The 23,721-nt window shown below is 44.2% G+C and overlaps 1 protein-coding gene across 3 annotated transcripts in view; it reads left to right on the plus strand.

Moving 5' to 3' along the window:
* The window catches only part of LOC121569346 (semaphorin-5A), a 269,684-nt gene that overhangs the window by 81,097 nt on the left and 164,866 nt on the right, over positions 1-23,721 (plus strand). For 2 of the 3 annotated variants that reach the window (XR_006001351.2, XM_041880229.2), the window contains exon 2: positions 17,201-17,429. Coding sequence is in view for 2 of the 3 variants with exons in the window: in XM_041880229.2 (XP_041736163.2) it covers positions 17,264-17,429 (166 nt within the window). In the remaining variant the exon portion in view is untranslated. Of the gene's footprint in view, positions 1-14,719; positions 14,774-17,200; positions 17,430-23,721 lie in introns of those variants that run through there. The other variant, XM_041880230.2, reaches the window with a different exon arrangement.

A 23,721-nucleotide genomic window follows, 5' to 3' on the forward strand; every position in this document is an offset into this window, starting at 1 on the left:
TAGAGCGGTGTCACCTGTTTTAAAGCCATGCTGTATAAGGCTGGATTGCATTCATCACATTCTTTAATGGGTTTAACTGTAGGCTCATGCTGGAGTACCTCCAGGAACCACAGGGCAAGGTTATATATAAACAGTGAAATGCTTACGGGCCCTTCCCAACAACGCAGAGAGTTATAACACAACGAATAAATACACAATGAGTAACGATAACTTGGCTATATACACAGGGTACCAGTACCGAGTCGATGTGCAGGTGTACGGGGTAATTGAGGTATATATGTACATATAGTAGGGGTAAAGTGACTAGGCAACAGGATAGATAATAAACAATAGCAGCAGCGTATGTGATGAGTCAAAATGCTCAATGCAGAATGACCGGGTAGCTATTTGGTTAACTATTTAGTAGTATTATGGCTTGGGGGTAGAAGCTGTTCTGGGTCCTGTTGGTTCCAGACTTGGTGCATTGGTACCGCTTGACGTGTGGTAGCAGAAAGAAAAGTCTGTGACATGAGGTGGTTGGAGTCTTTGACAATTTTTAGGGCCTCCCTCTGACACCACCTGGTATAGAGGCCCTGGATGGCAGGGAGCTTGGCCCCAGTGATGTGCTGGGCCATAGGCACTACCCTCTGTAGCGCCTTGTGGTCGGATGCCAAGCAGTTGCCATACCAAGCGGTGATGCAGCCAGTCAAGATTCTCACAATGGTGCAGATGTAAAACTTTTTGAGGATCTGAGGGACCATGTTAATTCCTTAGTGATGTGGACACAGAGGAACTTGAAGCTCTCCACCCACTCCACTACAGTCCCATGGGGGCGTGTTCGGCCCTCCGTTTCCTGTAGTCCACAATCAGCTCCTTTGTCTTGCTGACGTTGAGGGAGAGGTTGTTGTCTCTGACCTCCTCTCTATAGGCTGTCATCAGCAAATTTGATGATGGTTTTGGAGTCGTGGCTGAACAGTAGAGGTGTAACGGTTCACCAAACCCACGGTGCATTGTAGGTTTGGGGTCACGGTTTGGTTTCGGTACAAAAATGAAATGCCAACAGTTACTGTAGTTCATTTTCTTCTTTTTTTTGTTGAAAATACAAAGTGTTGGTATTCCTTTTTCCATATACTGTATGATCATGAGTCATAATGCCTGGTGAGGGCACAATCAGGAATACCAACGCTTTGTATTTTCTTAAATGAAAACACACGATTGCTCATCAACAACAACACTAAAATACAGTGCAATATGCGTGTGAAATCAATATGGAAACATGGCTCAGACATTGTTTAGGCCTATGCTATAATGTTTGCTTACTAAGAGAAAAATATGAGCACTTGTGTGACTCCAAAATGGTGTGTTTCTGTAGCGCGGTACTTCTCATTTCCCACTCTGGAAGCTCTCTGTAGCCCTGGAGGCACAAATATCATACCCCCCCAAAAAACGCTGACCTCCCCTGTTATTGTAATGGTGCGATGTTAGCATGTCTTGGGGGTATGATATTTGTGCATCTGTAACTTTCTCACTCATCATTATTCACGATTCATACGGGACTATCCGTAATCATGGTAGCATCCACATTAAAGTGTTTGGAAACATATTCTATTCTTATTTACAATAAAAGTGACTCCAAAATGACACAATACATTATTTACCACTAATTTCTATTGGGCACAAAATCATTTCGAAACACAACCAAAACAAACAGCAAATGCATCCAACAAGTTTGTAGAGTCGCAAGCTTGATGTAATCATTGCGTGCTAGGAATCTGGGACCAAATACTAAACGTTTGACTCCTTTAATACACATATAAGTGAATTTGTCCCAATATTTCTGGTCCAATGAAATGGGGGTCTATGTACAGAAAGTGCTGTAATTTCTAAACGGTTCACCCAATATGGATGGAAATACCCTCAAATTAAAGCTACCATTCTGCACTTTTTAGTTATTGTATCATTTCAAATCCAACGTGCTGGAGTACAGAGCCAAAACAACAACAACATGGTCCCTGTCCCAATACTTACAGAGGGCTCTATATGTACAGTATAATTGTTGCACTTCAGAGCTACCATACCGTAAACAAATACCCCCAACCTTGTGTGGCAATGAAGTATGTTGTATCTTTATCGACCCCACCACTCACCATCGTACAGAACTAGATCCCGGCTGCGTCTCACAAAAGCACAGTTTGAAATTAAAGATTTTAATTTTGGTTACAATGTGCGCAAATGCTCTAGTTGTTTTAACTGAAAATCCTGAAATGTTTTTTATTTTTTCAGCTCAGATTTACTCAAGATGCATATACATTGTAATCATTTAGCAGACGCTCTTATCCAGAGCGACTTACTGTTAGTGAGTGCATACATTTATTCATACTGGCCCCCCGTGGGAATCGAACACACAACCCTGGCGTTGCAAGCGCCATGCTCTACCAACTGAGCTACAGGAGACCGTATAACGTATAGGCATAGCCTATAAGCCTAGTGTTATTTTTTGTAAAATATTCATTTGTGTTAACAGTACGGACTGAACCGAGGTCCCCGTACCGAACTGTGTACCGTTACATCCCTAGTGAACAGGGAGTACAGGAGGGGACTAAGCACACACCCCCGAGGGGTCCCCATGTTGAGGTTCACTACCCTTACCACCTGGGGGCGGCCCGTCAGGAAGTCCAGGATCCAGTTGCAGAGGGAGGCGTTCAGTCCCAGGGTCCTGAGCTTAGTGATGAGCTTGGAGGGCACTATGGTGTTGAATGCTGAGCTGTAGTCGATGAACAGCATTCTCAAATAGGTGTTCCACTTGTCCAGGTGGGAGAGGGCGGTGTAGTGTAGGTATTACTGACTGGGTCAGAGAGAGGTTGAAAATGTCAGTAAAGACACCCACCAGCTGTTCAGCGCATGCCCTCAGTACGCGTCCCGTAATCTGTCTGGCTTGCCTTGTGAATGTTATCCTGTTGAAAGGTCTTACTCACATCGGCTACGGAGAGCGTGATCACACAGTCGTCCGGAACAGCTGGTGCTCTCATGCATGATTCAGTGTTTCTTACCTCGAAGCGAGCATTGAAGGCATTTAGCTTGTCTGGCAGGCTGGCGTCACTGGGCAGCTCGCAGCTGGGTTTCCCTTTGTAAAACGTGATAGTTTGCAATCCCTGCCACGTCCGATGAGCGTCAGAGCAGGCGTAGCAGGATTTGATCTTAGTCCTGTATTGACACTTTGCTGGTTTGATGGCTCGCCGGAGGTCGTAGTGGATTTATTTTAACCTCTACGGGATCGGTGTCCCGTATATGGGACGGTTGAGCTAACGTTCGCTAATGTGATTAGCATGTCTGTTGCAAGTAACAGCAAACTTTCCAGGACATAGACATGTCTTATATGGGCAGAAAGCTTAACTTCTTGTTAATCTAACTGCACTGTCCAATTTACAGTAGCTATTACAGTGACAAAATACTGTGCTATTGTTTGAGGAGAGTGCACAAACTTCTCACGGCAACTGGTTTGATACATTCACCTCTGAAAGTAAATAATGTACTTACATTCAGTAACCTTGCTCTGATTTGTCATCCTAAGGGTCCCAGAGATAAAATGTAGCGTAGTTTTGTTTGATAAAATCCATTTTTATATCCAAATGTGGTTCTACAGTTTGAACCCCTGCTGTCTCTTGCTCCACATCCACCCGCCCGGCCATCTAGATGTGTGAAAGTTAGTGTATAAGCTAATGATCCATCATGTATGACATTCCTTGGAGTGTGTAAACTTACATTTTGTATTACCATATAATTTTTGTATGTTCTCCATAGTTATGTACTTGAAAATGTATCAATTGACCAATTCGGCACATTTGGGCATACTTGATCCAAAATAGTCCAGTATTGCAATGCTTCACTGGATCAATCTGAAACTTTGCACACACACTGCTGCCATCTAGTAGCCAAAATCTAAATTGTGCCTAAACTGCAATATTATTATTTAATTAATTAATATTAAACTGCAAATATTATATTGTGTAATTTCTCTTGCATTTCAAAGATGATAAAAAATAAACTTTAAAAAACGGTGTTTTTTTGTTTTGTATTATCTTTTACCAGATCTAATGTGTTATATTCTCCTACATTAATTTCACATTTCCACAAAATTCAAAGTGTTTCCTTTCAAATGGTATCAAGAATATGCATATCCTTGCTTCAGGTCCTGAGCTACAGGCAGTTCGATTTGGGTATGTCATTTTAGGCAACAAAAAAAACAGGTCAGATCCTTAAGAGGTTAAGCGTCCAGATTAGTGTCCTGCTCCTTGCAAGCGTGTTTGTGTTTGTGTGTACACACACAAAGGTGCCGGAGGCTGAGAGCGATCAAGTAAAAATAACAGCAGGATTTAGGAATCTCTGGAGAGTTAGGGCAGGACACAGCTGAAATTGCTGGGTATATTGCTGGGTATATTTTGTGTGTGTGTGTGTGTGCACGCGTGCGTGCGTCTGTCTGTGTGTCCCAGATTTAAATGGGACAAAAGCTGTGGCCAGTCACTCAGGGTTAGTCTAAGTGTCCTTCAGACCTTTGGACAGTTTAGTCTGTTACCACAGTCTGTTACCACAGTGAGTGTGAGAGAGTTTGTGTTTCCAAAGACAAAGATTTAGTACAGTTAAGTACAGTATTTTTCCTTTTGACCTTCACCCCCAACCACATCCTTCCAACAGCACCTCTACATCCATGTGTTTCATCACGCATTCCCATCCCCATCCACTCACTGTGGAAAGTTTCTGTTTTCAAACCTTCCGCTCCAGAGAGCCAGCCACAAACCAAACAGATTGGAATCTCAGAGTGGTTTTCTGAAGGGGCTGACACACAAACACACACACACTGGAGGGCTGATGCACGGTATGTTGCTGCAGTAATGTTTATTCCGCCGGAACACTGTTTGTGGAACAGATGCATTTTGCGGCGATCCTGAAAGTTAGTTGAATTTGTGATGGGAAATGTTCTATCTCACTGAGGGAAATAATAAACACACACACACACACACACACACACACACACACACACACACACACAGAGTGTTCCGTCTGACTGAGGAGAAATATCAGTTTGGGAGAAGGAGCTGGAGGCGGTGAAATGCATTATGGGACAGAGAAACAGTACATGTTTACACACTGAAACCAACGCACCTGGGGAGAATACACACCCTTACACACACACCCTTACACACAATTACACACACACCCTTACACACCCGTACACACCATTACACACACACCCTTACACACCATTACACACACACCCTCACACACCCTTACACACCATTACACACCATTACACACACACCCTTACACACCATTACACACCCTTACACACACACCCTTACACACCATTACACACCATTACACACACACCCTTACACACCATTACACACACACCCTTACACACCCTTACACACCATTACACACACACCCTTACACACCATTACACACACACCCTTACACACCCTTACACACCCTTACACACCATTACACACACACCCTTACACACCATTACACACACACCCTTACACACCCTTACACACCATTACACACCATTACACACACACCCTTACACACCATTACACACACACCCTTACACACCCTTACACACCATTACACACCCTTACATACTAGGGCTGGGCGATATGGTCTAAAAGTAATATCTATATATTTTTTCAGAAATATGGACGATTCACGATATATATCTAGATTTTTCTTATTTTTTTCTCTAAACAAACAAAAAAAGACCAAGACATAATTAAATGAGTGTTTTCTTTATTAAAATGTCTTTTTGTATCAACTACACCAATATGTGCAAAACTAAGAAATTAACAACAGCACTTGCGATGCTGTCATCATTGGACGTATTAGCTTAGTGGCTAAGAGCGTTGTGTCAGTAACCGAAAGGTCGCTGGTTCTAATCCCCGAGCCGACTAGGTGAAAAATCTGTCGATGTGCCCTTGAGCAAGGCACTTAACCCTAATTGCTCCTGTAAGTTGATCTGGATAAGAGCGTCTGCTAAATGACGTAAATGTATCCCTGAAAATGTGCAACAAAACGAATACTAAATTGCTGTCAAACAAAACAATGTTATTTTACTTTGCTCCTAAAGGCTTCTAGAGAGGAAGACAAGACTGTCTACTGACTCTGGCTTGAGGCATTGCCCTGTGGCATGTTGCAATGTTCCCATCTGTGCTGAAGACCCTCTCCGAAGGGACAGTTTTAGCAGGTATGCATAGGTACTTCTTTGCAAGATTGCTGTCTTGGGAAGTTGGCCTCATGGAGCTTGAAGGGTGAAAGCTCCATGAGGCCTTCTGGTTCAGGGGACATCAAGTAGCTTGACAGCTCAGTTTTGATGGTGTCCTCCTCTGACTTGGAGGCAGACGTCTCTGTCTTCTTGAAGAAGCTTGCAGGTGTTTTCTTGCTCTTCTTAGGTTCAGCTTCTTCTTCTTGGTGCACGCTCACAACTGTGCCAGGCTTTTCTCAGCTAGCAAAGACTGGAGCTGCTCCAAAACAGCTCTTTGTTTGATGCTCTCAACCTCGTTGTCTGCTCTGTATGTTGTCTGGAACTGGAGATCCATCAGTGAGGCCATATCCAGGAGGTCATCTGTGGCAGGGTCATCGTACTTGTCGTTTAGATACTCCAGTGTGGCGCTCTTGATTTGTTTTGTGAGATCGTTCTCACCCTCCTCTGACAGAAGGAGGCTGGTGTTGAACAGGCTTGAGGTAAGAGACGCTAACATAGTCCTCACCAGACAGCACGTCAGTGAATTCTTGTAGTGGGCTTATTGCTTTGTTCACTGACTCCAAAATGTCGATATATCCTACCAGCTGGTCACCAGGTGCCTGCTTTTCTTCTCTGAGCCCAGGACCCGGGCTATGGCCTTCTCCTGCTCCAGGACTCGTTCAACCATCTTCTGTCTTCAACCCCACCTGCTTGGGGACTCTGTGATGAGCTGGTGAGTGGGTAGACTGAACTCAGCCTGTACCAAAACCATATGTCTCCTCTTCTTCCAGCTGAAGAAGAAGCTGCTGACAACCTTCTTGCATACCCCGATGGCACGGTCAATCCCGTGGTCTTTCACACAATTCTCTAGAAAGAAAACTTAGAAGGAAAAAAAGGAAGGAAAAAATAGGAGATATTTAGAATGGCACCATTTTCAGTAATGTGACAAATACAGCATTCCCACACATCGTGTGACAAAAAAACTTGACAAAAAAAAACGTATTGGCAAAAACTTTTCACCCTGCATAATATAGTTATTATTACTACAAGAAGGAACACACACAAACACACAAACAAACACTGATCAATTCTGTTGGTTAGGAATGTTTGGCCATTGTAGCTGTTTGCATAGGCCTATATGTTTACATATTTAATTGTTTTGATTGAAAATGTATTTAAATCAAACAATGACATTTAGTCCATATTGTTGTTACTAGTTAAACATGCCTGTGGTTCGTTTGCTATTGGATTGGTAGAATTACAACCAGTAAAAAAAAAAAAAAAAAGATTACAGCTGGTCTGAAGATTCATTTTTCCAATTAATTATCCAACGGCGAAGTCTGTGTCCAAAACACTGCAGGCGGAACCACTTGTTCAAGCACAATGCTTTCATCATGTTGCTCCCGCTGTTGGTTGTCATGCACACCTGTCTGTCTTCGCTCTGCTTCCACAATGCCAGTGAGTCTTTGAGACCCTGGGCTATTATTTCACCCGTATGGTCATCGGGGAAGTATGATGTCTGGAGGCATACATGTCCATTCTTCATCTATATAGTGGACTGTCAAGCTTAGGTATGGCTCCGACGTTCTGCTCAACCATAGATCCGGTTGTAGTGGAATAGTAAGACATATTAGCTTCTCAGGGACTCTTTGGCGGGTAGTGATGTATAACCGTGGCAATGCTTCTTCCGCAAAATACTTGCGGCTTGGTAGATGATATTTGGGGTCAATTGTGTTTAGCAACTTTTTGAAGCACAGGCTTTTCCACTCTATAAATGGGGACCATATATTTTGCTAAGTGATAGGTCACCGAATCTGTTATCTCCTTTCACCTCAAACTTTTCTTGGGATGATGTTTGAAAATGATGCGACTATGGTATATTGTCTTTTACCAGACGTTTTTGGGAGTGGGACGACTGGAAGCATCAGCATTGCGTAGTTTCTGTCACGCCCTGGCCTTGAGAGGCCGGTTGTCTTTAGTTGGTTTGGTCAGGGCGTGAGGATCTATGTTATTATTTCTATGTTTAGATTCTAGGTGTGTAATTCTAGGTTTGGCCGGGTGTGATTCCCAATCAGAGGCAGCTGTCGCTCGTTGTCTCTGATTGGGGATCATACTTAAGTAGCCTGGTTGCCTACCTTAGTGGTGGGATCTTGTTCCGTGTTTCGGCTTGTATGTGTATAGCCTGAGGACTTCACGTTACGTTGTTTCTTGTTTTGTTTATGTTTATTGAGTTTAATAAACATGTTCGCATACCACGCTGCACCTCAACGATCGTGACAGTTTCACACATTCCTCCAATTCCATTGCTTGTTTCTGTCTCAGGTGCAGGAAGAGGTTAGTTGTGCTGCCACATTTCGTAACAATTGTCTTTCGACACACTTTGCACAGGACATTGGTTTGCTGAACATTTGACCTCTCAAATCCGAACCTCTTCCATATGACAGAACAAACATTGCTACCCTTTTTGGGAATTGTTTCATTCTCACGAGAGGCTGAACTGGCTTCCAAATTGTCCATTTTGGTAGATGCCTGCCGCTACACTTCATGGGCGTGGTTACAATTTGGGAAAGGCTGTCCAGGATTATGATTTGTGGATAACTTTTGTGCATGTGCTGTGACGCCGTTAGGGCATGGTTCGGTTCACTATTGGCTGACAGAGAGCGAGATGCCGCATTTGCCAACGTTATAACGTAAACCCTCGTAAAAACAACAAAACCTCTATTCTTGCGATACAGCCATTTGGCATATCGTACAAAAACATACATTCAAATTAATTGAATTAAATCGAAATATATCACCCAACCCTATTACAGACACTTACACACACACCCTTACACACCCTTACACACACATCCTTACACACACACATCCTTACACACACACACCCTTACACACACACACACGCCACCTGGATAAAGAATGCTGGGCTATCTGTTTGCTCACCCCTGAATGCCTGTGCGCTTGTGTTTTCAGGTGTGTAACTAAATGTGTTTGTGATCCCTGTTCCATCCCCACGTAGAAAGGTTTAAGATATGACGCTAAAACAAACACCTTTCTAATCTGACTGTGATAATAATCGTTCTGTTTGAAATGGATCAACATTTATTGAGAGCCTCAGCCCTCTCATCATAACAGAATTCTATTGGAGAGAAAAGAAGTAAAACATGCTTCCGACCCAGTGGCTTTGATGCTGATAGTAGCATTCCATCATTCTCATTCCCATGATTTAACAAACACAGTGGTCGGGTCCGAATACCCACATTTGCCTTCTAAATAGTAGGCTTTATGGGTATGCGAAAATTGAACATTTTACAGTATACTATGGGACATTTCTGAAATGGAGTATGCTTTAATTACAGTTTTCTTCAATTGCTTAAGCACAATTTTGAAAACAGGGCCCGGTTTTTCAAACCCCTTCACACAATTAGCACAAAAGTATCACCAAAGTAGCACAACACCTCAGATCATTTGCAAAATGGAACACTTTTGTCAAAACTATACAATGTCTTCTAAAAACCTTATTCTGTTGTCATAACATAAACCCAACCATCATACGGTCTGATTCTGTTTGAATCAGTTAAACACCCCTGTCCTCAACCTAAAACACTTTTAGCATTTACACAGAGAAAGTGTCAAAATAAATTCACCAACACCACATGACACCAATTGTGCAGACTAATGAAAATATGTATTTATTTTCATGTACTCAAGTCAGTCAATACTGAACATTTCAACAAAACATTCATAACAAAACATTTTCCAGTTTTCATACAGTATTACTGAACGTACCATTGTACTGTAACATAAATTACATATCCAGTTCAGTACAGAATAAAAAATAAAATAACCTAAACAACTCTCCGCCTAGCTGGATCTGGCCACAGGGCCTTGTCAACATCACAGGCTATATTTTCATTTGCAAGGCAACGTGGGACGAATCTTTTGGAGTGACGAATCCACCCTTGTATGGATGCTGCTTCAATTTGATCACATGCTTCCACCATAGCTTGAATGAGGGCCATCTGGACATAGGGCCGGAGATCATAAACCTTCCAACGCCATGCTGAGAAGAACTCCTCGATGGAATTTAGGAAGGGGGAGTATGGTGGAAGGTATTGAACTGTAAATTGTGGGTGTTGATGAAACCAGTTTTGGACCAGAGCAGAACGATGGAAAGCTACATTGTCCCAGACGACAATGTATTGCATCTGGTCCCTTTGGTTTGCTGCTGTGATAATATTGTGTAATCTGTCTAAAAATGTAAGAATGAGGTCAGTGTTGTAAGGACCCACGTTGGCATGGCGGTGGAGGACCCCATTCAGTGTAATGGCAGCACAAAGGGAAATGTTACCCCCACGTTGCCCTGGTACATTAACAATAGCCCTGTGGCCAATGATGTTTCTTCCCCTTCTTCTCACTGTTGTCAGGTTAAATCCAGCCTCATCAATGTATATAAACTCATGCAGGACTTCCTCCGCATCCATTTGCAAAACTCTCTGAAATACAGCAAAATATCACATTGTGTAGATCAATTTAATGTAGGTCTGCTACACAGTACAATTACATGTACAGTAAAAAGGTTATGTGTGCAGTACACAATACTACAGTCAGTGAACAAAACGTACCACCACATATTCACGCCGCAGGCCTTTCACCCTGTCTGAATTTCTTTCAAATGGCACTTTATACAGTTGCTTCATCAGAACTTTATGTTTTTTAAGGATACGGGCTATTGTTGACAGAGAGACCTGTTGGACGTTATTGAAAATTCGGTGATCATTGGCAATATGGGCTTGAATTTCTCTAAGTCTGATTGCATTATTGGCCAAAACGAGGTTTATGATCTCTCTGTCTTGCTCCTGTGTGAATATGGGGCCCATCCCTCCTTGGTGTTCTCGACGTTCAATCTTATGTTGGCCAAACAATATACTTGTAGCTTACTGTAAAAGGATACAGGAATAGATACCAAAACTGTTGATATAGTACATGCAGTAAGCTATGGATTTTCTGTTGACAGAAGATACGTTTCTCACCTGTGCTCTTGACGAAATGTCCGAACTATTGATGCCACCGTGTACCTGCTTAGGTTAGGCTGTACTCTCAGTCCAGCCTCCCTCAGTGTTAGTCCGTGGTTTATTACATGGTCCACAATTGTAGCACGAATTTCGCTACACAGATTTGGTTGTCTTCTTCTTCGTGCATGTCCTACCCCTCCTCCAGGTCTTCCTCTCCCTCTTCCTCTTCCTCTTCCTCTGGCACCGTCCATTTTTTTTGGAAGACAGGTGAACTTACCTGTTGCCTTTTTATAGTGCTTAAACCTGATTGGTGTGTCTACAATTAAGCAGCAGTGTGTGTGCACACCTGGTGGCTGTGTTTAACCAATTGGTTCATGGGGTGTGTTCATTTGAAAGCCTTTGCTTTGAAATTGCAAGGAAATGACATCATGATACATTTTTGTGTGGAATGCATACAAGTGTGTTTAGTGTTTTGCAAATCACTGTGTGTAATGTTTTGCAAAAAGTGTGAAGCTGACAATGTGCTTACAGTTGTGCAAATCTAGGCCGGTGTTTTGCTCCTTGAGTGTAATGTTTTGCTAATTGTGGGAAAGTTTTAATTTTAGTGTGTAAGCAATTGAAAAAAACTGTAAATGCCAGGATGTCATACTAATTTCAGCTTTTCATCAAGTAGAATTCATCAAGTAGAATTCATCAAGTAGAATTCATCAAGTAGAATTCATCAAGTAGAATTCATCAAGTATAATTCATCAAATAGAATTCATCAAGTGGAATTCATCAAGTGGAATTCATCTAGTAGAATTCATCAAGTGGAATTCATCAAGTGGAATTCATCTAGTAGAATTCATCAAGAGGAATTCATCTAGTAGAATTCTCTGCACACTACTGAGGAAGAGAATCGTCTTTTCACACTCACGTGTTTGACAACAGCTGATAATCAGAATATAAAAATTAACCAATGGCGGGGAACAAGAGTGATTGCGCATTAGATGATGAGTAAGTAGTATGTTGTTTGGATGAGTGGTATGTTGATATTAGTTGCTTACTGCATTCGTTTTTACTAAACAGTACGTATGTAGTACGATTAGTACACAGTATGTAGTTTTAGTAGTAGTAGGAGGAGGCAAGACAGATTTCGGCCACTGACTCACACTTCACATCTGAAACACAACTCAAATAGTTACTGACAGACAACTGACCAAATGACAGTCAAAGCACTCGCACGCACACACACACACACACACACACACACACACACACACACACACACACACACACGCACACGCACACACACACTTCAGTCTTCTCTTGTTGGTTTTCCTCTAAACTTAGATTCCAAAGTAAAATCTGGGGTTGTTTTACGTGTGTGTGTGTGTATTCGCGTGCGTGTGTGTGCGCGTGTGTGTATGTGTGTGTGTGTGTGTGTGTGTGTGTGTGTGTGTGTGTGTGTGTGTGTGTGTGTGTGTGTGCGTGTGTGTGTGTGTGTGTGTGTGTGTGTGTGTGTGTGTGTGTGTGTGTGTGTGTGTGTGTGTGTGTGTGCATGTCTGGTGTGGAGATAGGCAGCATCTATCAACACAGTGAAGTGACCCCCATCTTACACCCTACTGTCTGTTTACACAGATGGACCCTTACTGTGTGCATGTGCATACACGCGTGTGTGTTGACCACAAAGCCAAAGTACATTTTAGAAGCTATTCATTAACGGTGTAATACAGCTATTATAGATTCTAATTCAGACCTGATCAATATGGCATCAACAATATGATTACAGTATTGCAGCACGCAAGACACCCAGATTTGAATCCTGATCGGTCTCACAAAGGCCTCCCACTCTGCAGAATACTGTATAAATCAAATCAAATCAAATTGTATTGGCCACATGCGCCGAATACAACAGGTGCAGACATTACAGTGAAATGCTTACTTACAGCCCCTTAACCAACAGTGCATTTATTTTAAATAAAAAAAGTAAAATAAAACGACAACAAAAAAGTGTTGAGAAAAAAAAAGAGCAGAAGTAAAATAAAATAACAGTAGGGAGGCTATATATACAGGGGGGTACCGGTGCAGAGTCAATGTGCGGGGGCACCGGCTAGTTGAGGTAGTTGAGGTAATATGTACATGTGGGTAGAGTTAAAGTGACTATGCATAAATAATTAACAGAGTAGCAGCAGCGTAAAAAGATTGGGTGGGTGGTGGGGGGGCAGTGCAAATAGTCTGGGTAGCTATGATTAGCTGTTCAGAAGTCTTATGGACTTAGACTTGGCACTCCGGTACCGCTTGCCGTGCGGTAGCAGAGAGAACAGTATATGTATATGTGTTTCCATGTGTGTTTGTTCCCCTTGCATTAAATTATGACATTCAATGACCTTCAGTCTCATAAATGTACCTTGTCAAAACGTATATATATTAAGACATGAAGAATGATTTATCTGCCCGGCATTTGTTTTTGCCTCTGAGAGTTGACAACAGCATTCATCTCCATCATTAGATGTCCATAACCTTGGTAGCTGTCTGCGTATTGTAATTCAGATAAATAGTATATTAATCCTAATACAGTCATTTTGTCTGGCTGTAGGAACTTGGGTTTAAAACCCTAGCCTGGCTGCCCAGACTCCTTGCTCCGGCCAAACGCTAGGCCACGCCCACGGACGTTCGTTTCTTCTCCACATTGAGTCTGGATCTCCCCGACCCTTCACCTAACGTCTGATTGGTCCAGCAACCGATGGGTTGGGCCAGAGCTAGAACACGCGTGGGTAAAGCGGGGGTTTGAAAATGTGTCATTGGATTTGATACACTGATTGGTTAGAGACGATCCAATCGCTGATTACTTTATTTTGTACAACGCCCCTCGTGCCCCTCGTCACCACAAACGACTTCAAAGATGACAGTCTCAGACTGAATTAGGTAGCGAATGATGAAGAATTTAGTGTGAGTCGTCAGGTTAGTTAAAACCTATTTATGTTCTGCAGTGTAAATACTTGACCTTACTTGCATGTTAGTCTTGTATGGGGGGGGGGGGGGACAAACTATGTGGTGTATTACAGTGGTACTTGAGGACTATTATTCTGAAGATGTTGCCGTTGAAAAACAGTGTATGAATAATGGTTGTGTGTTTGTGTCAGAGATAAAGAAGGAGTTTACGCAATCGCCCTTGATAGATACGATTTAGACTGGGTTGTATTGTTACTGTAACAGTGTAAGGACTGGGTTGTATTGTTACCGTAACAGTGTAAGGACTGGGTTGTATTGTTACTGTAACAGTGTAAGGACTGGGTTGTATTGTTACTGTAACAGTGTAAGGACTGGGTTGTATTGTTACTGTAACAGTGTAAGGCCTCAGCACTGTGCGTGTGGGTTTGTTTGTCCATGTGTGTGTGTGTGTGTGTGTTTAACGGAGTATTTAGTAGTACCGTGGCTCCAGCCCCAGTGTGATGACGTGGGTCCAGTGAGACAGTGCTATGCTGCTTCAGGGACATCTGCCTCAGACGTGTCTCCACCTAACAGATAGCATCAGCACTCCGTCAACCCAGGACATCTGGTGTGTAATCGTGCAGTCATTCAATGGCATGTCTATGTGGTGATTGTCTGTGGCATGTTGGTATGAGTGCTGACGTTATCAATACAGGCAGAACCTTGAGATAATTGACTGCAGGTTTGCTGCTCTCGTTGACTGTTTATGAGAAACGACATTCAGGCTGTCAGAAAAGGAGGAAACATCACCCTAGAAAAATGCTGTAATGGGTAAATATTATTAAAGTGAAAATTGCCTGAAGGTTTCCGATATAATAGGTAAACCTTCCTTTAGAGAAATGATATGTAGACTGTCAGATACTGTAGAATAGGCTGTCAAAAGGGTAGGAAAACTTAACTAAATAAAAATCAAATTTGGACAGTTATAGTATATAGAGTTGAGGAAATATTCTCACTAAAGGAGAGACAAGCTAAAAGCCATGTGTATGTTATTTCTATAGAGTAGAGGAGGAAAGAATAGCTAGAGATGGAAGGTTCTTGACTGGCAGGTGTTAGACATTAGAAAGTCACAAGTGCCGTCCACCTTTAAACTTTCTTTCAAAAGAGACAGATTTCTCTACGTGATGTCAAGACCATACAGTTAGAATAGCGATGTATGTACATCTAAACAGATCGATTTGGAGCAGAAGTGAATGTGTTTTTATGGGCTCCACGTTTAAAGAGGCCCCTATGAGTATTAGTGCCCGTCTCATTCCAAAATCATGGGCATTAATATGGAGTTGGTCCCCCCTTTGCTACTATAACAGCCTCCACTCTTCTGGAAAGGCTTTCCACTAGATGTTGGAACATTGCTGCGGGGACTTGCTTCCATTCAGTCACAAGAGCATTAGTGAGGTCGGGCACTGATGTTGGGCGATTAGGCCTGGCACGCAGTCGGCGTTCCAATTCATCCCTAAGGTGTTCGATGGAGTTGAGGTCAGGGCTCTGTGCAGGCCAGTCAAGTTCTTCCACACCGATCTCGACAAACAATTTCTGTGTGGACCTCGCTTTGTTCACTCGGCAGTCCTGTTATGTGAGCTTGGGTGGCCTACCAATTTGCGGCTGAGCCGGTGTTGCTCCTAGACGTTTCCACTTCACAATAACAGCACTTACAGTTGACCGGGGCAGCTCTAGCAGGGCAGAAATTTGACGAACTGACTTGTTGGAAAGGTGGCATCCAATGACAGTGCCACGTTGAAAGTCACTGAGCTCTTCCGTAAGGCCATTCTACTGACAATGTTTGTCTATGGCGATTGCATGGCTGTGTGCTCGATTTTATACACCTGTTAGCAACGGGTGTGGCTTAAATAGACGAATCCACTAATTTGAAGGGGTGTCCACATACATGTAGTGTACCTGCTGACCCTGGTTTGATTAATGTGTTAGGCCGGAGTCAGAAGTTACAGGTCAATGGTCATCAGTGTGAATGTGAGGACGAGCTGCCTCAACTCAGCATGAGTCTGACACTAGAAACCTTCTCTCCCTCTCTCCTCTTCACCTTCTCTCCCTCTCTCCTCTTCACCTTCTCTCCCTCTCTCCTCTTCACCTTCTCTCCCTCTCTCCTCTTCACCTTCTCTCCCTCTCTTTATCTTCACCTTCTCTCCCTCTCTCCTCTTCACCTTCTCTCCCTCTCTCCTCTTCACCTTCTCTCCCTCTCTCCTCTTCACCTTCTCTCCCTCTCTTTATCTTCACCTTCTCTCCCTCTCTCCTCTTCACCTTCTCTCCATCTCTCCTCTTCACCTTCTCTCCCTCTCTCCTCTTCACCTTCTCTCCCTCTCTCCTCTTCACCTTCTCTCCCTCTCTCCTCTTCAGCTTCTCTCCCTCTCTCCTCTTCACCTTCTCTCCCTCTCTCCTCTTCACCTTCTCTCCCTCTCTCCTCTTCACCTTCTCTCCCTCTCTCCTCTTCACCTTCTCTCCCTCTCTTTATCTTCACCTTCTCTCCCTCTCTCCTCTTCACCTTCTCTCCCTCTCTCCTCTTCACCTTCTCTCCCTCTCTCCTCTTCACCTTCTCTCCCTCTCTTTATCTTCACCTTCTCTCCCTCTCTCCTCTTCACCTTCTCTCCCTCTCTCCTCTTCACCTTCTCTCCCTCTCTCCTCTTCAGCTTCTCTCCCTCTCTCCTCTTCAGCTTCTCTCCCTCTCTCCTCTTCACCTTCTCTCCCTCTCTCCTCTTCACCTTCTCTCCCTCTCTCCTCTTCACCTTCTCTCCCTCTCTCCTCTTCACCTTCTCTCCCTCTCTTTATCTTCACCTTCTATCCCTCTCTCCTCTTCACCTTCTCTCCCTCTCTCCTCTTCACCTTCTCTCCCTCTCTCCTCTTCACCTTCTCTCCCTCTCTCCTCTTCACCTTCTCTCCCTCTCTCCTCTTCACCTTCTCTCCCTCTCTCCTCTTCACCTTCTCAAAAATCATTTTTGGCATGCAAACTAAACAAACTTACGTTGCCTCTCTCTCTCTACAGGTGTGTCTCTCCGATGCGATTGGCTCACGGCCCAACAGGAAGTGAGCAACACCCCACCTCCCCATGGCTCCACCCTCGGTGGGTCGCTCCTCCCTTACCCAGCATGTTGTGCTGCTTCTGCAGTGCATTCTAGTCCTGCAGACTGGGGGTGTGGTCGGCAGGAGAGGGCCGGTGCTGCTGCCTGAGTCACCCTGTCACCGGGCGGAACACCCCCTTATCTCACACACAGGTAGGTCACACACACACACACACACACACAGTCATCCCCACATTCATGCCCTCTCCGCACATTTTTGTTTCTGTCCTTTGCAGTTATCCGTCGTGGAAGTTCATATTTCTGAATTAATTTGGATTATGTTTTTGTTCAGTGTTTCCTTTAACCTAATAGAAGTTTTCATATTTTCTGCCTAAAAAAAAAAAATTGTATGGAGTAGTAGTTTAGCCATAAATAATACTTTAAAACTTCACCAGAGGACCACCAATAACATATCAGCCAAATGCCACTGCGCCCATTCCATCCCAGCAGAGATGGATTCAGCTAATCATACAGCTCTCTGTTTAGGGTGTAATTGAGCGAAAGGACAAGGTCACCACACACAAACACACACACACACACACACACACACACACACACACACACACACACACACACACACACCACACTTCTCCTGTTAGCTCATGGCTAGTTGGGCTACCTCTCAGCACTCAGAGTCTATTGAGCATGATGACGCTGACTAATGGTCTGGCTAATCTGATCTACTGTCCTCTGTGTGTCTCCGTGGTGGTTGACCTCAGGCGACCCTGCTAGCGCCCAACCATGGGGTATCAGGAAAGCTGTTCTAGCACTGACATTACCTAAGTATATTTAATTGTGCGTGCGGTGAGCTAATGTTCCTGTACGGTCCATTAACTCAGTGCCTTCTGCAGTGGTGTTAATAATGTAGTGCGTTAATAAAGCATGGAGACATTTTGGTTACTTATCAGACATGCACGCTGAACACAGATAGAGAGAGGGGAAGAGGGGATGGGGTCGAGGAGAAGAGGAGAAGAGGGGATGGGGTAGAGGAGAAGAGGAGATGGGGTAGAGGAGAAGAGGGGATGGGGTAGAGGAGAAGAGGAGAAGAGGGGATGGGGTAGAGGAGAAGAGGAGAAGAGGGGATGGGGTATAGGAGAAGAGGATAAGAGGGGATGGGGTAGAGGAGAAGAGGGGATGGGGTAGAGGAGAAGAGGATAAGAGGGGATGGGGTAGAGGGGAAGAGGGGATGGGGTAGAGGAGAAGAGGGGAAGAGGGGATGGGGTTGAGGAGAAGAGGAGAAGAGGGGATGGGGTAGAGGGGAAGAGGGGATGGGGTAGAGGAGAAGAGGGGAAGAGGGGATGGGGTTGAGGAGAAGAGGAGAAGAGGGGATGGGGTATAGGAGAAGAGGGGAAGAGGGGATGGGGTTGAGGAGAAGAGGAGAAGAGGAGAAGAGGGGATGGGGTAGAGGAGAAGAGGGGATGGGGTAGAGGAGAAGAGGGGATGGGTAGAGGAGAAGAGGATAAGAGGGGATGGGGTAGAGGAGAAGAGGAGAAGAGGGGATGGGGTAGAGGAGAAGAGGAGAAGAGGGGATGGGGTTGAGGAGAAGAGTAGAAGAGGGGATGGGGAATAGGATAAGAGGGGATGGGGTAGAGGAGAAGAGGGGATGGGGTAGAGGAGAAGAGGGGATGGGGTAGAGGAGAAGAGGGGATGGGGTAGAGGAGAAGAGAAGAAGAGGGGATGGGGTTGAGGAGAAGAGGAGAAGAGGGGATGGGGTATAGGAGAAGAGGGGATGGGGTAGAGGAGAAGAGGGGATGGGGTAGAGGAGAAGAGGGGATGGGGTAGAGGAGAAGAGGGGATGGGGTAGAGGAGAAGAGGCGATGGGGTAGAGGAGAAGAGGGGATGGGGTAGAGGAGAAGAGGCGATGGGGTAGAGGAGAAGAGGGGATGGGGTAGAGGAGAAGAGGCGATGGGGTAGAGGAGAAGAGGGGATGGGGTAGAGGAGAAGAGGAGAAGAGGGGATGGGGTAGAGGAGAAGAGGGGATGGGGTAGAGGAGAAGAGGGGATGGGGTAGAGGAGAAGAGGGGATGGGGTAGAGGAGAAGAGGAGAAGAGGGGATGGGGTAGAGGAGAAGAGGGGATGGGGTAGAGGAGAAGAGGGGATGGGGTAGAGGAGAAGAGGCGATGGGGTAGAGGAGAAGAGGGGATGGGGTAGAGGAGAAGAGGGGATGGGGTAGAGGAGAAGAGGGGATGGGGTAGAGGAGAAGAGGCGATGGGGTAGAGGAGAAGAGGGGAAGAGGGGATGGGGTAGAGGAGAAGAGGAGAAGAGGGGATGGGGTAGAGGAGAAGAGGGGATGGGGTAGAGGAGAAGAGGAGAAGAGGAGGAGGGGATGGGGTAGAGGAGAAGGGGAGAAGAGGGGATGGGGTAGAGGAGAAGAGGGGATGGGGTAGAGGAGAAGAGGGGATGGGGTAGAGGAGAAGAGGGGGGGGAATGTTGTATAATGTATAGTATAATACTGTAGAACACAGGCACAAACGTGCACACACACACATACCCAAACATATGGAAGAAGGTACTCTGGTCAGATGAGACTAAAATTGAGCTTTTTGCCATCAAGGAAAACGCTATGTCTGGCGCAAACCCAACACCTCTCATCAACCCGAGAACACCATCCCCACCGTGAAGCATGGTGGTGGCAGCATCATGCTGTGGGGATGTTTTTCATCGTTAGGGACTGGGAAATTGGTCAGAATTGAAGGAATGATGGATGGCGCTAAATACAGGGACATTCTTGAGGGAAACCTGTTTCAGTCTTCCAGAGATTTGAGACTGGGACGGAGGTTCACCTTCCAGCAGGACAATGACCCTACGCATACTGCTAAAACAACACTTGAGTGGTTTAAGGGGAAACATTTAAATGTCTTGGAATGGCCTAGTCAAAGCCCAGACCTCAATCAAATTGAGAATATGTGGTATGACTTAAAAATTGCTGTAAACCAGTGGAACTCATCCAACTTGAAGGACCTTGAGCAGTTTTGCCTTGAAGAATGGGCAAAAATCCCAGTGGTTAGATGTGCCAAGCTTATAGAGACATACCCCAAGAGACTTGCAGCTGTAATTGCTGCAAAAGGTGGCTCTACAAAGTATTGACTTTGCGGGGGTGAATAGTCATGCACGCTCAAGTTTTCCGTTTTTTTGTATTATTTCTTGTTTGTTTCACAATAATAAAAAAATGTGCATCTTCAAAGTGGTTGGCATGTTGTGTAAATCAAATTATACAAACCCCCCCAAAAATCAATTTTAATTCCAGGTTGTAAGGCAACAAAATGCCAAGGGGGGTGAATTCTTTCGCAAGCCACTCTAGGTGTCTGCATCATGTTATGGGTATGCTTGTCATCGGCAAGGACTAGGGAGTTTTTAGGATAAAATAAATGGAATAAAGTTAAGCACAGGCAAAATGCTGGAGGAAAACCTGGTTCAGTCTGCTTTCCAACAGACACTGGGAGACAAATTCACCTTTCAGCAGTAAAATAACCTAAAACACAAGGCCAAATATACACTGGAGTTGCTTACCAAGATGACATTGAATGTTCCTGAGTGGCCTAGTTACAGTTGTGACTTAAATTGGCTTGAAAATGGCTGTTTAGCAATGATCAACAACCAACTGTAAAGAGGTTAAATAATTGTTTTAAATAATAATGTGCAAATATTGTACAATCCAGGTGTGCAAAGCTCTTAGAGACTTATCCAGAAATACTCAAAGCTCTAATCTCTGCCAAAGGTGATTCTAACATGTATTGACTCAGGGGTGTGAATACTTATGTAAATGAGAATATTTCTGTATTTCATTTTCAATAAATGTGCAAACATTTCTAAAAACATGTTTTCACTTTGTCATTATGGAGTATTGTGTGTAGATGGGTGAGAAACAATTATAATATTGAATCCATTTTGAATTCAGGCTGTAACACAACAACATGTGGAATAAGTCAAGGGGTATGAATACTTTCTGAAGGCACTGTAGGTCCCTGGAGGGTTAGGCTGTTCTTATGGCCGACGCACTGTGACTGGGATAGCCATGCTGGGCCTGTGACTGGGATAGCCATGCTGGGCCTGTGACTGGGATAGCCATGCTGGGCCTGTGACTGGGATAGCCATGCTGGGCCTGTGACTGGGATAGCCATGCTGGGCCTGTGACTGGGATAGCCATGCTGGGCCTGTGACTGGGATAGCCATGCTGGGCCTGTGACTGGGATAGCCATGCTGGGCCTGTGACTGGGATAGCCATGCTGGGCCTGTGACTGGGATAGCCATGCTGGGCCTGTGACTGGGATAGCCATGCTGGGCCTGTGACTGGGATAGCCATGCTGGGCCTCTCCAGTTTGGACACACATCTGTACACTCACATGTCGTCCATGTCTCCAAGGACCATATTCAATCTAAAGCCATAACTGGATATCTGGGATAGTTTATAAAAATACTCCTTAAATATGTTTAAATCATTGGGCAGTATTATTGGGCAATATCATTGGGCAGCATTTATTTATTTATTTTTTATTTTACCTTTATTTAACTAGGCAAGTCAGTTAAGAACAAATTCTTATTTACAATGACGGCCTACACCGGCCAAACCCGGACGACACTGGGCCAATTGTGCGCCGCCCTATGGGACTCCCAATCACGGCCGTTTGTGATACAGCCTGGAATCGAACCAGGGGGTCTGTAGTGACGCCTCAAGCACTGGGCAGTATCTAGTATCATTGGGCAGTATCATTGGGCAGTATTATTGGGCAGTATCATTGGGCAGTATCATTGGGCAGTATCATTGGGAAGTATCATTGGGCAGTATCATTGGGCAGTATCATTGGACAGTATCATTGGGCAGTATCATTGGGCAGTATCATTGGGCAGTATCATTGGGAAGTATCATTGGACAGTATCTTGTATCATTGGACAGTATCATTGGGAAGTATCATTGGGAAGTATCATTGGACATTATATAGTATCATTGGGCAGTGTCATTGGGCAGTATCATTGGGCAGTATCATTGGGCAGTATCATTGGGAAGTATCATTGGGCAGTATCATTAGGCAGTATCATTGAGAAGTATCATTGGGCAGTATCATTGGACATTATATAGTATCATTGGGCAGTGTCATTGAGCAGTATCATTGGGAAGTATCATGGGGCAGTATCATTGGGCAGTATCATTTGGAAGTATCATTGGGCAGTATCACTGGGCAGTATCATTGGGAAGTATCATTGGGCAGTATCATTTGGAAGTATAATTGGGCAGTATCATTGGGCAGTATCATTGGGAAGTATCATTGGGCAGTATCATTGGGCAGTATCATTAGGCAGTATCATTAGGCAGTATCATTGGGCAGTATCATTGGACAATATCTACTATCATTGGGCAGTATCATTGGGCAGTATCATTGGGAAGGATTATTGGACAGTATCTTGTATCATTGGACAGTATCATTGGGAAGTATCATTGGGCAGTATCATTGGACATTATATAGTATCATTGGGCAGTATCATTGAGCAGTATCATTGGGCAGTATCATTGGGCAGTATCATTGGGAAGTATCATTGGGAAGTATCATTGGGCAGTATCATTGAGAAGTATCATTGGACAGTATCATGGGGCAGTATCATTGGGCAGTATCATTGGGCAGTGTCATTGGGCAGTATCATTGTGCAGTATCATTGGGCAGTATCATTGGGCAGTATCATTGGGCAGTATCATTAGGCAGTATCATTGGGCAGTATCATTGGACAATATCTAGTATCATTGAGCAGTATCATGGGCAGTATCATTGGGAAGAATCATTGGACAGTAACATTGGGAAGTATCATTGGACAGTATATTGTATCATTGGACAGTATCATTGGGAAGTATCATTGTGCAGTATCATTGGACATTATATAGTATCATTGGGCAGTGTCATTGGGCAGTGTCATTGAACAGTATCATTGGGCAGTATCATTGGGCAGTATCATTGGGAAGTATCATTGGGCAGTATCATTAGGCAGTATCATTGGGAAGTATCATTGGGCAGTATCATTGGGAAGTATCATTGGGCAGTATCATTGGACATTATATAGTATCATTGGGCAGTGTCATTGAGCAGTATCATTGGGCAGTATCATTGGGAAGTATCATTGGGCAGTATCATTGGGCAGTATCATTGGGAATTATCATTGGGCAGTATCATTGGGCAGTATCTAGTGTCATTGGACAGCATATGGTATCATTTGGCAGTATCTAGTATCATTGGGCAGTGTCATTGGGAAGTATCATTGGGCAGTATCATTGGGCAGTATCATTGGGCAGTATCTAGTAACATTGGGAAGAATCATTGGGCAGTATATATTACAATTGGTCAGTATCATTGGCAGTATCTGGTATCATTGGACAGTATCTAGTATCGTTGGACAGGATCCTGGACAGTATCATTGAGCAGTATCATTGGGAAGTATCTAGTATCATTGGGCAGTGTCAT

Source organism: Coregonus clupeaformis, chromosome 7, assembly GCF_020615455.1.
Source record: "Coregonus clupeaformis isolate EN_2021a chromosome 7, ASM2061545v1, whole genome shotgun sequence".
NCBI classification, from domain to species: Eukaryota; Metazoa; Chordata; class Actinopteri; order Salmoniformes; family Salmonidae; genus Coregonus; species Coregonus clupeaformis.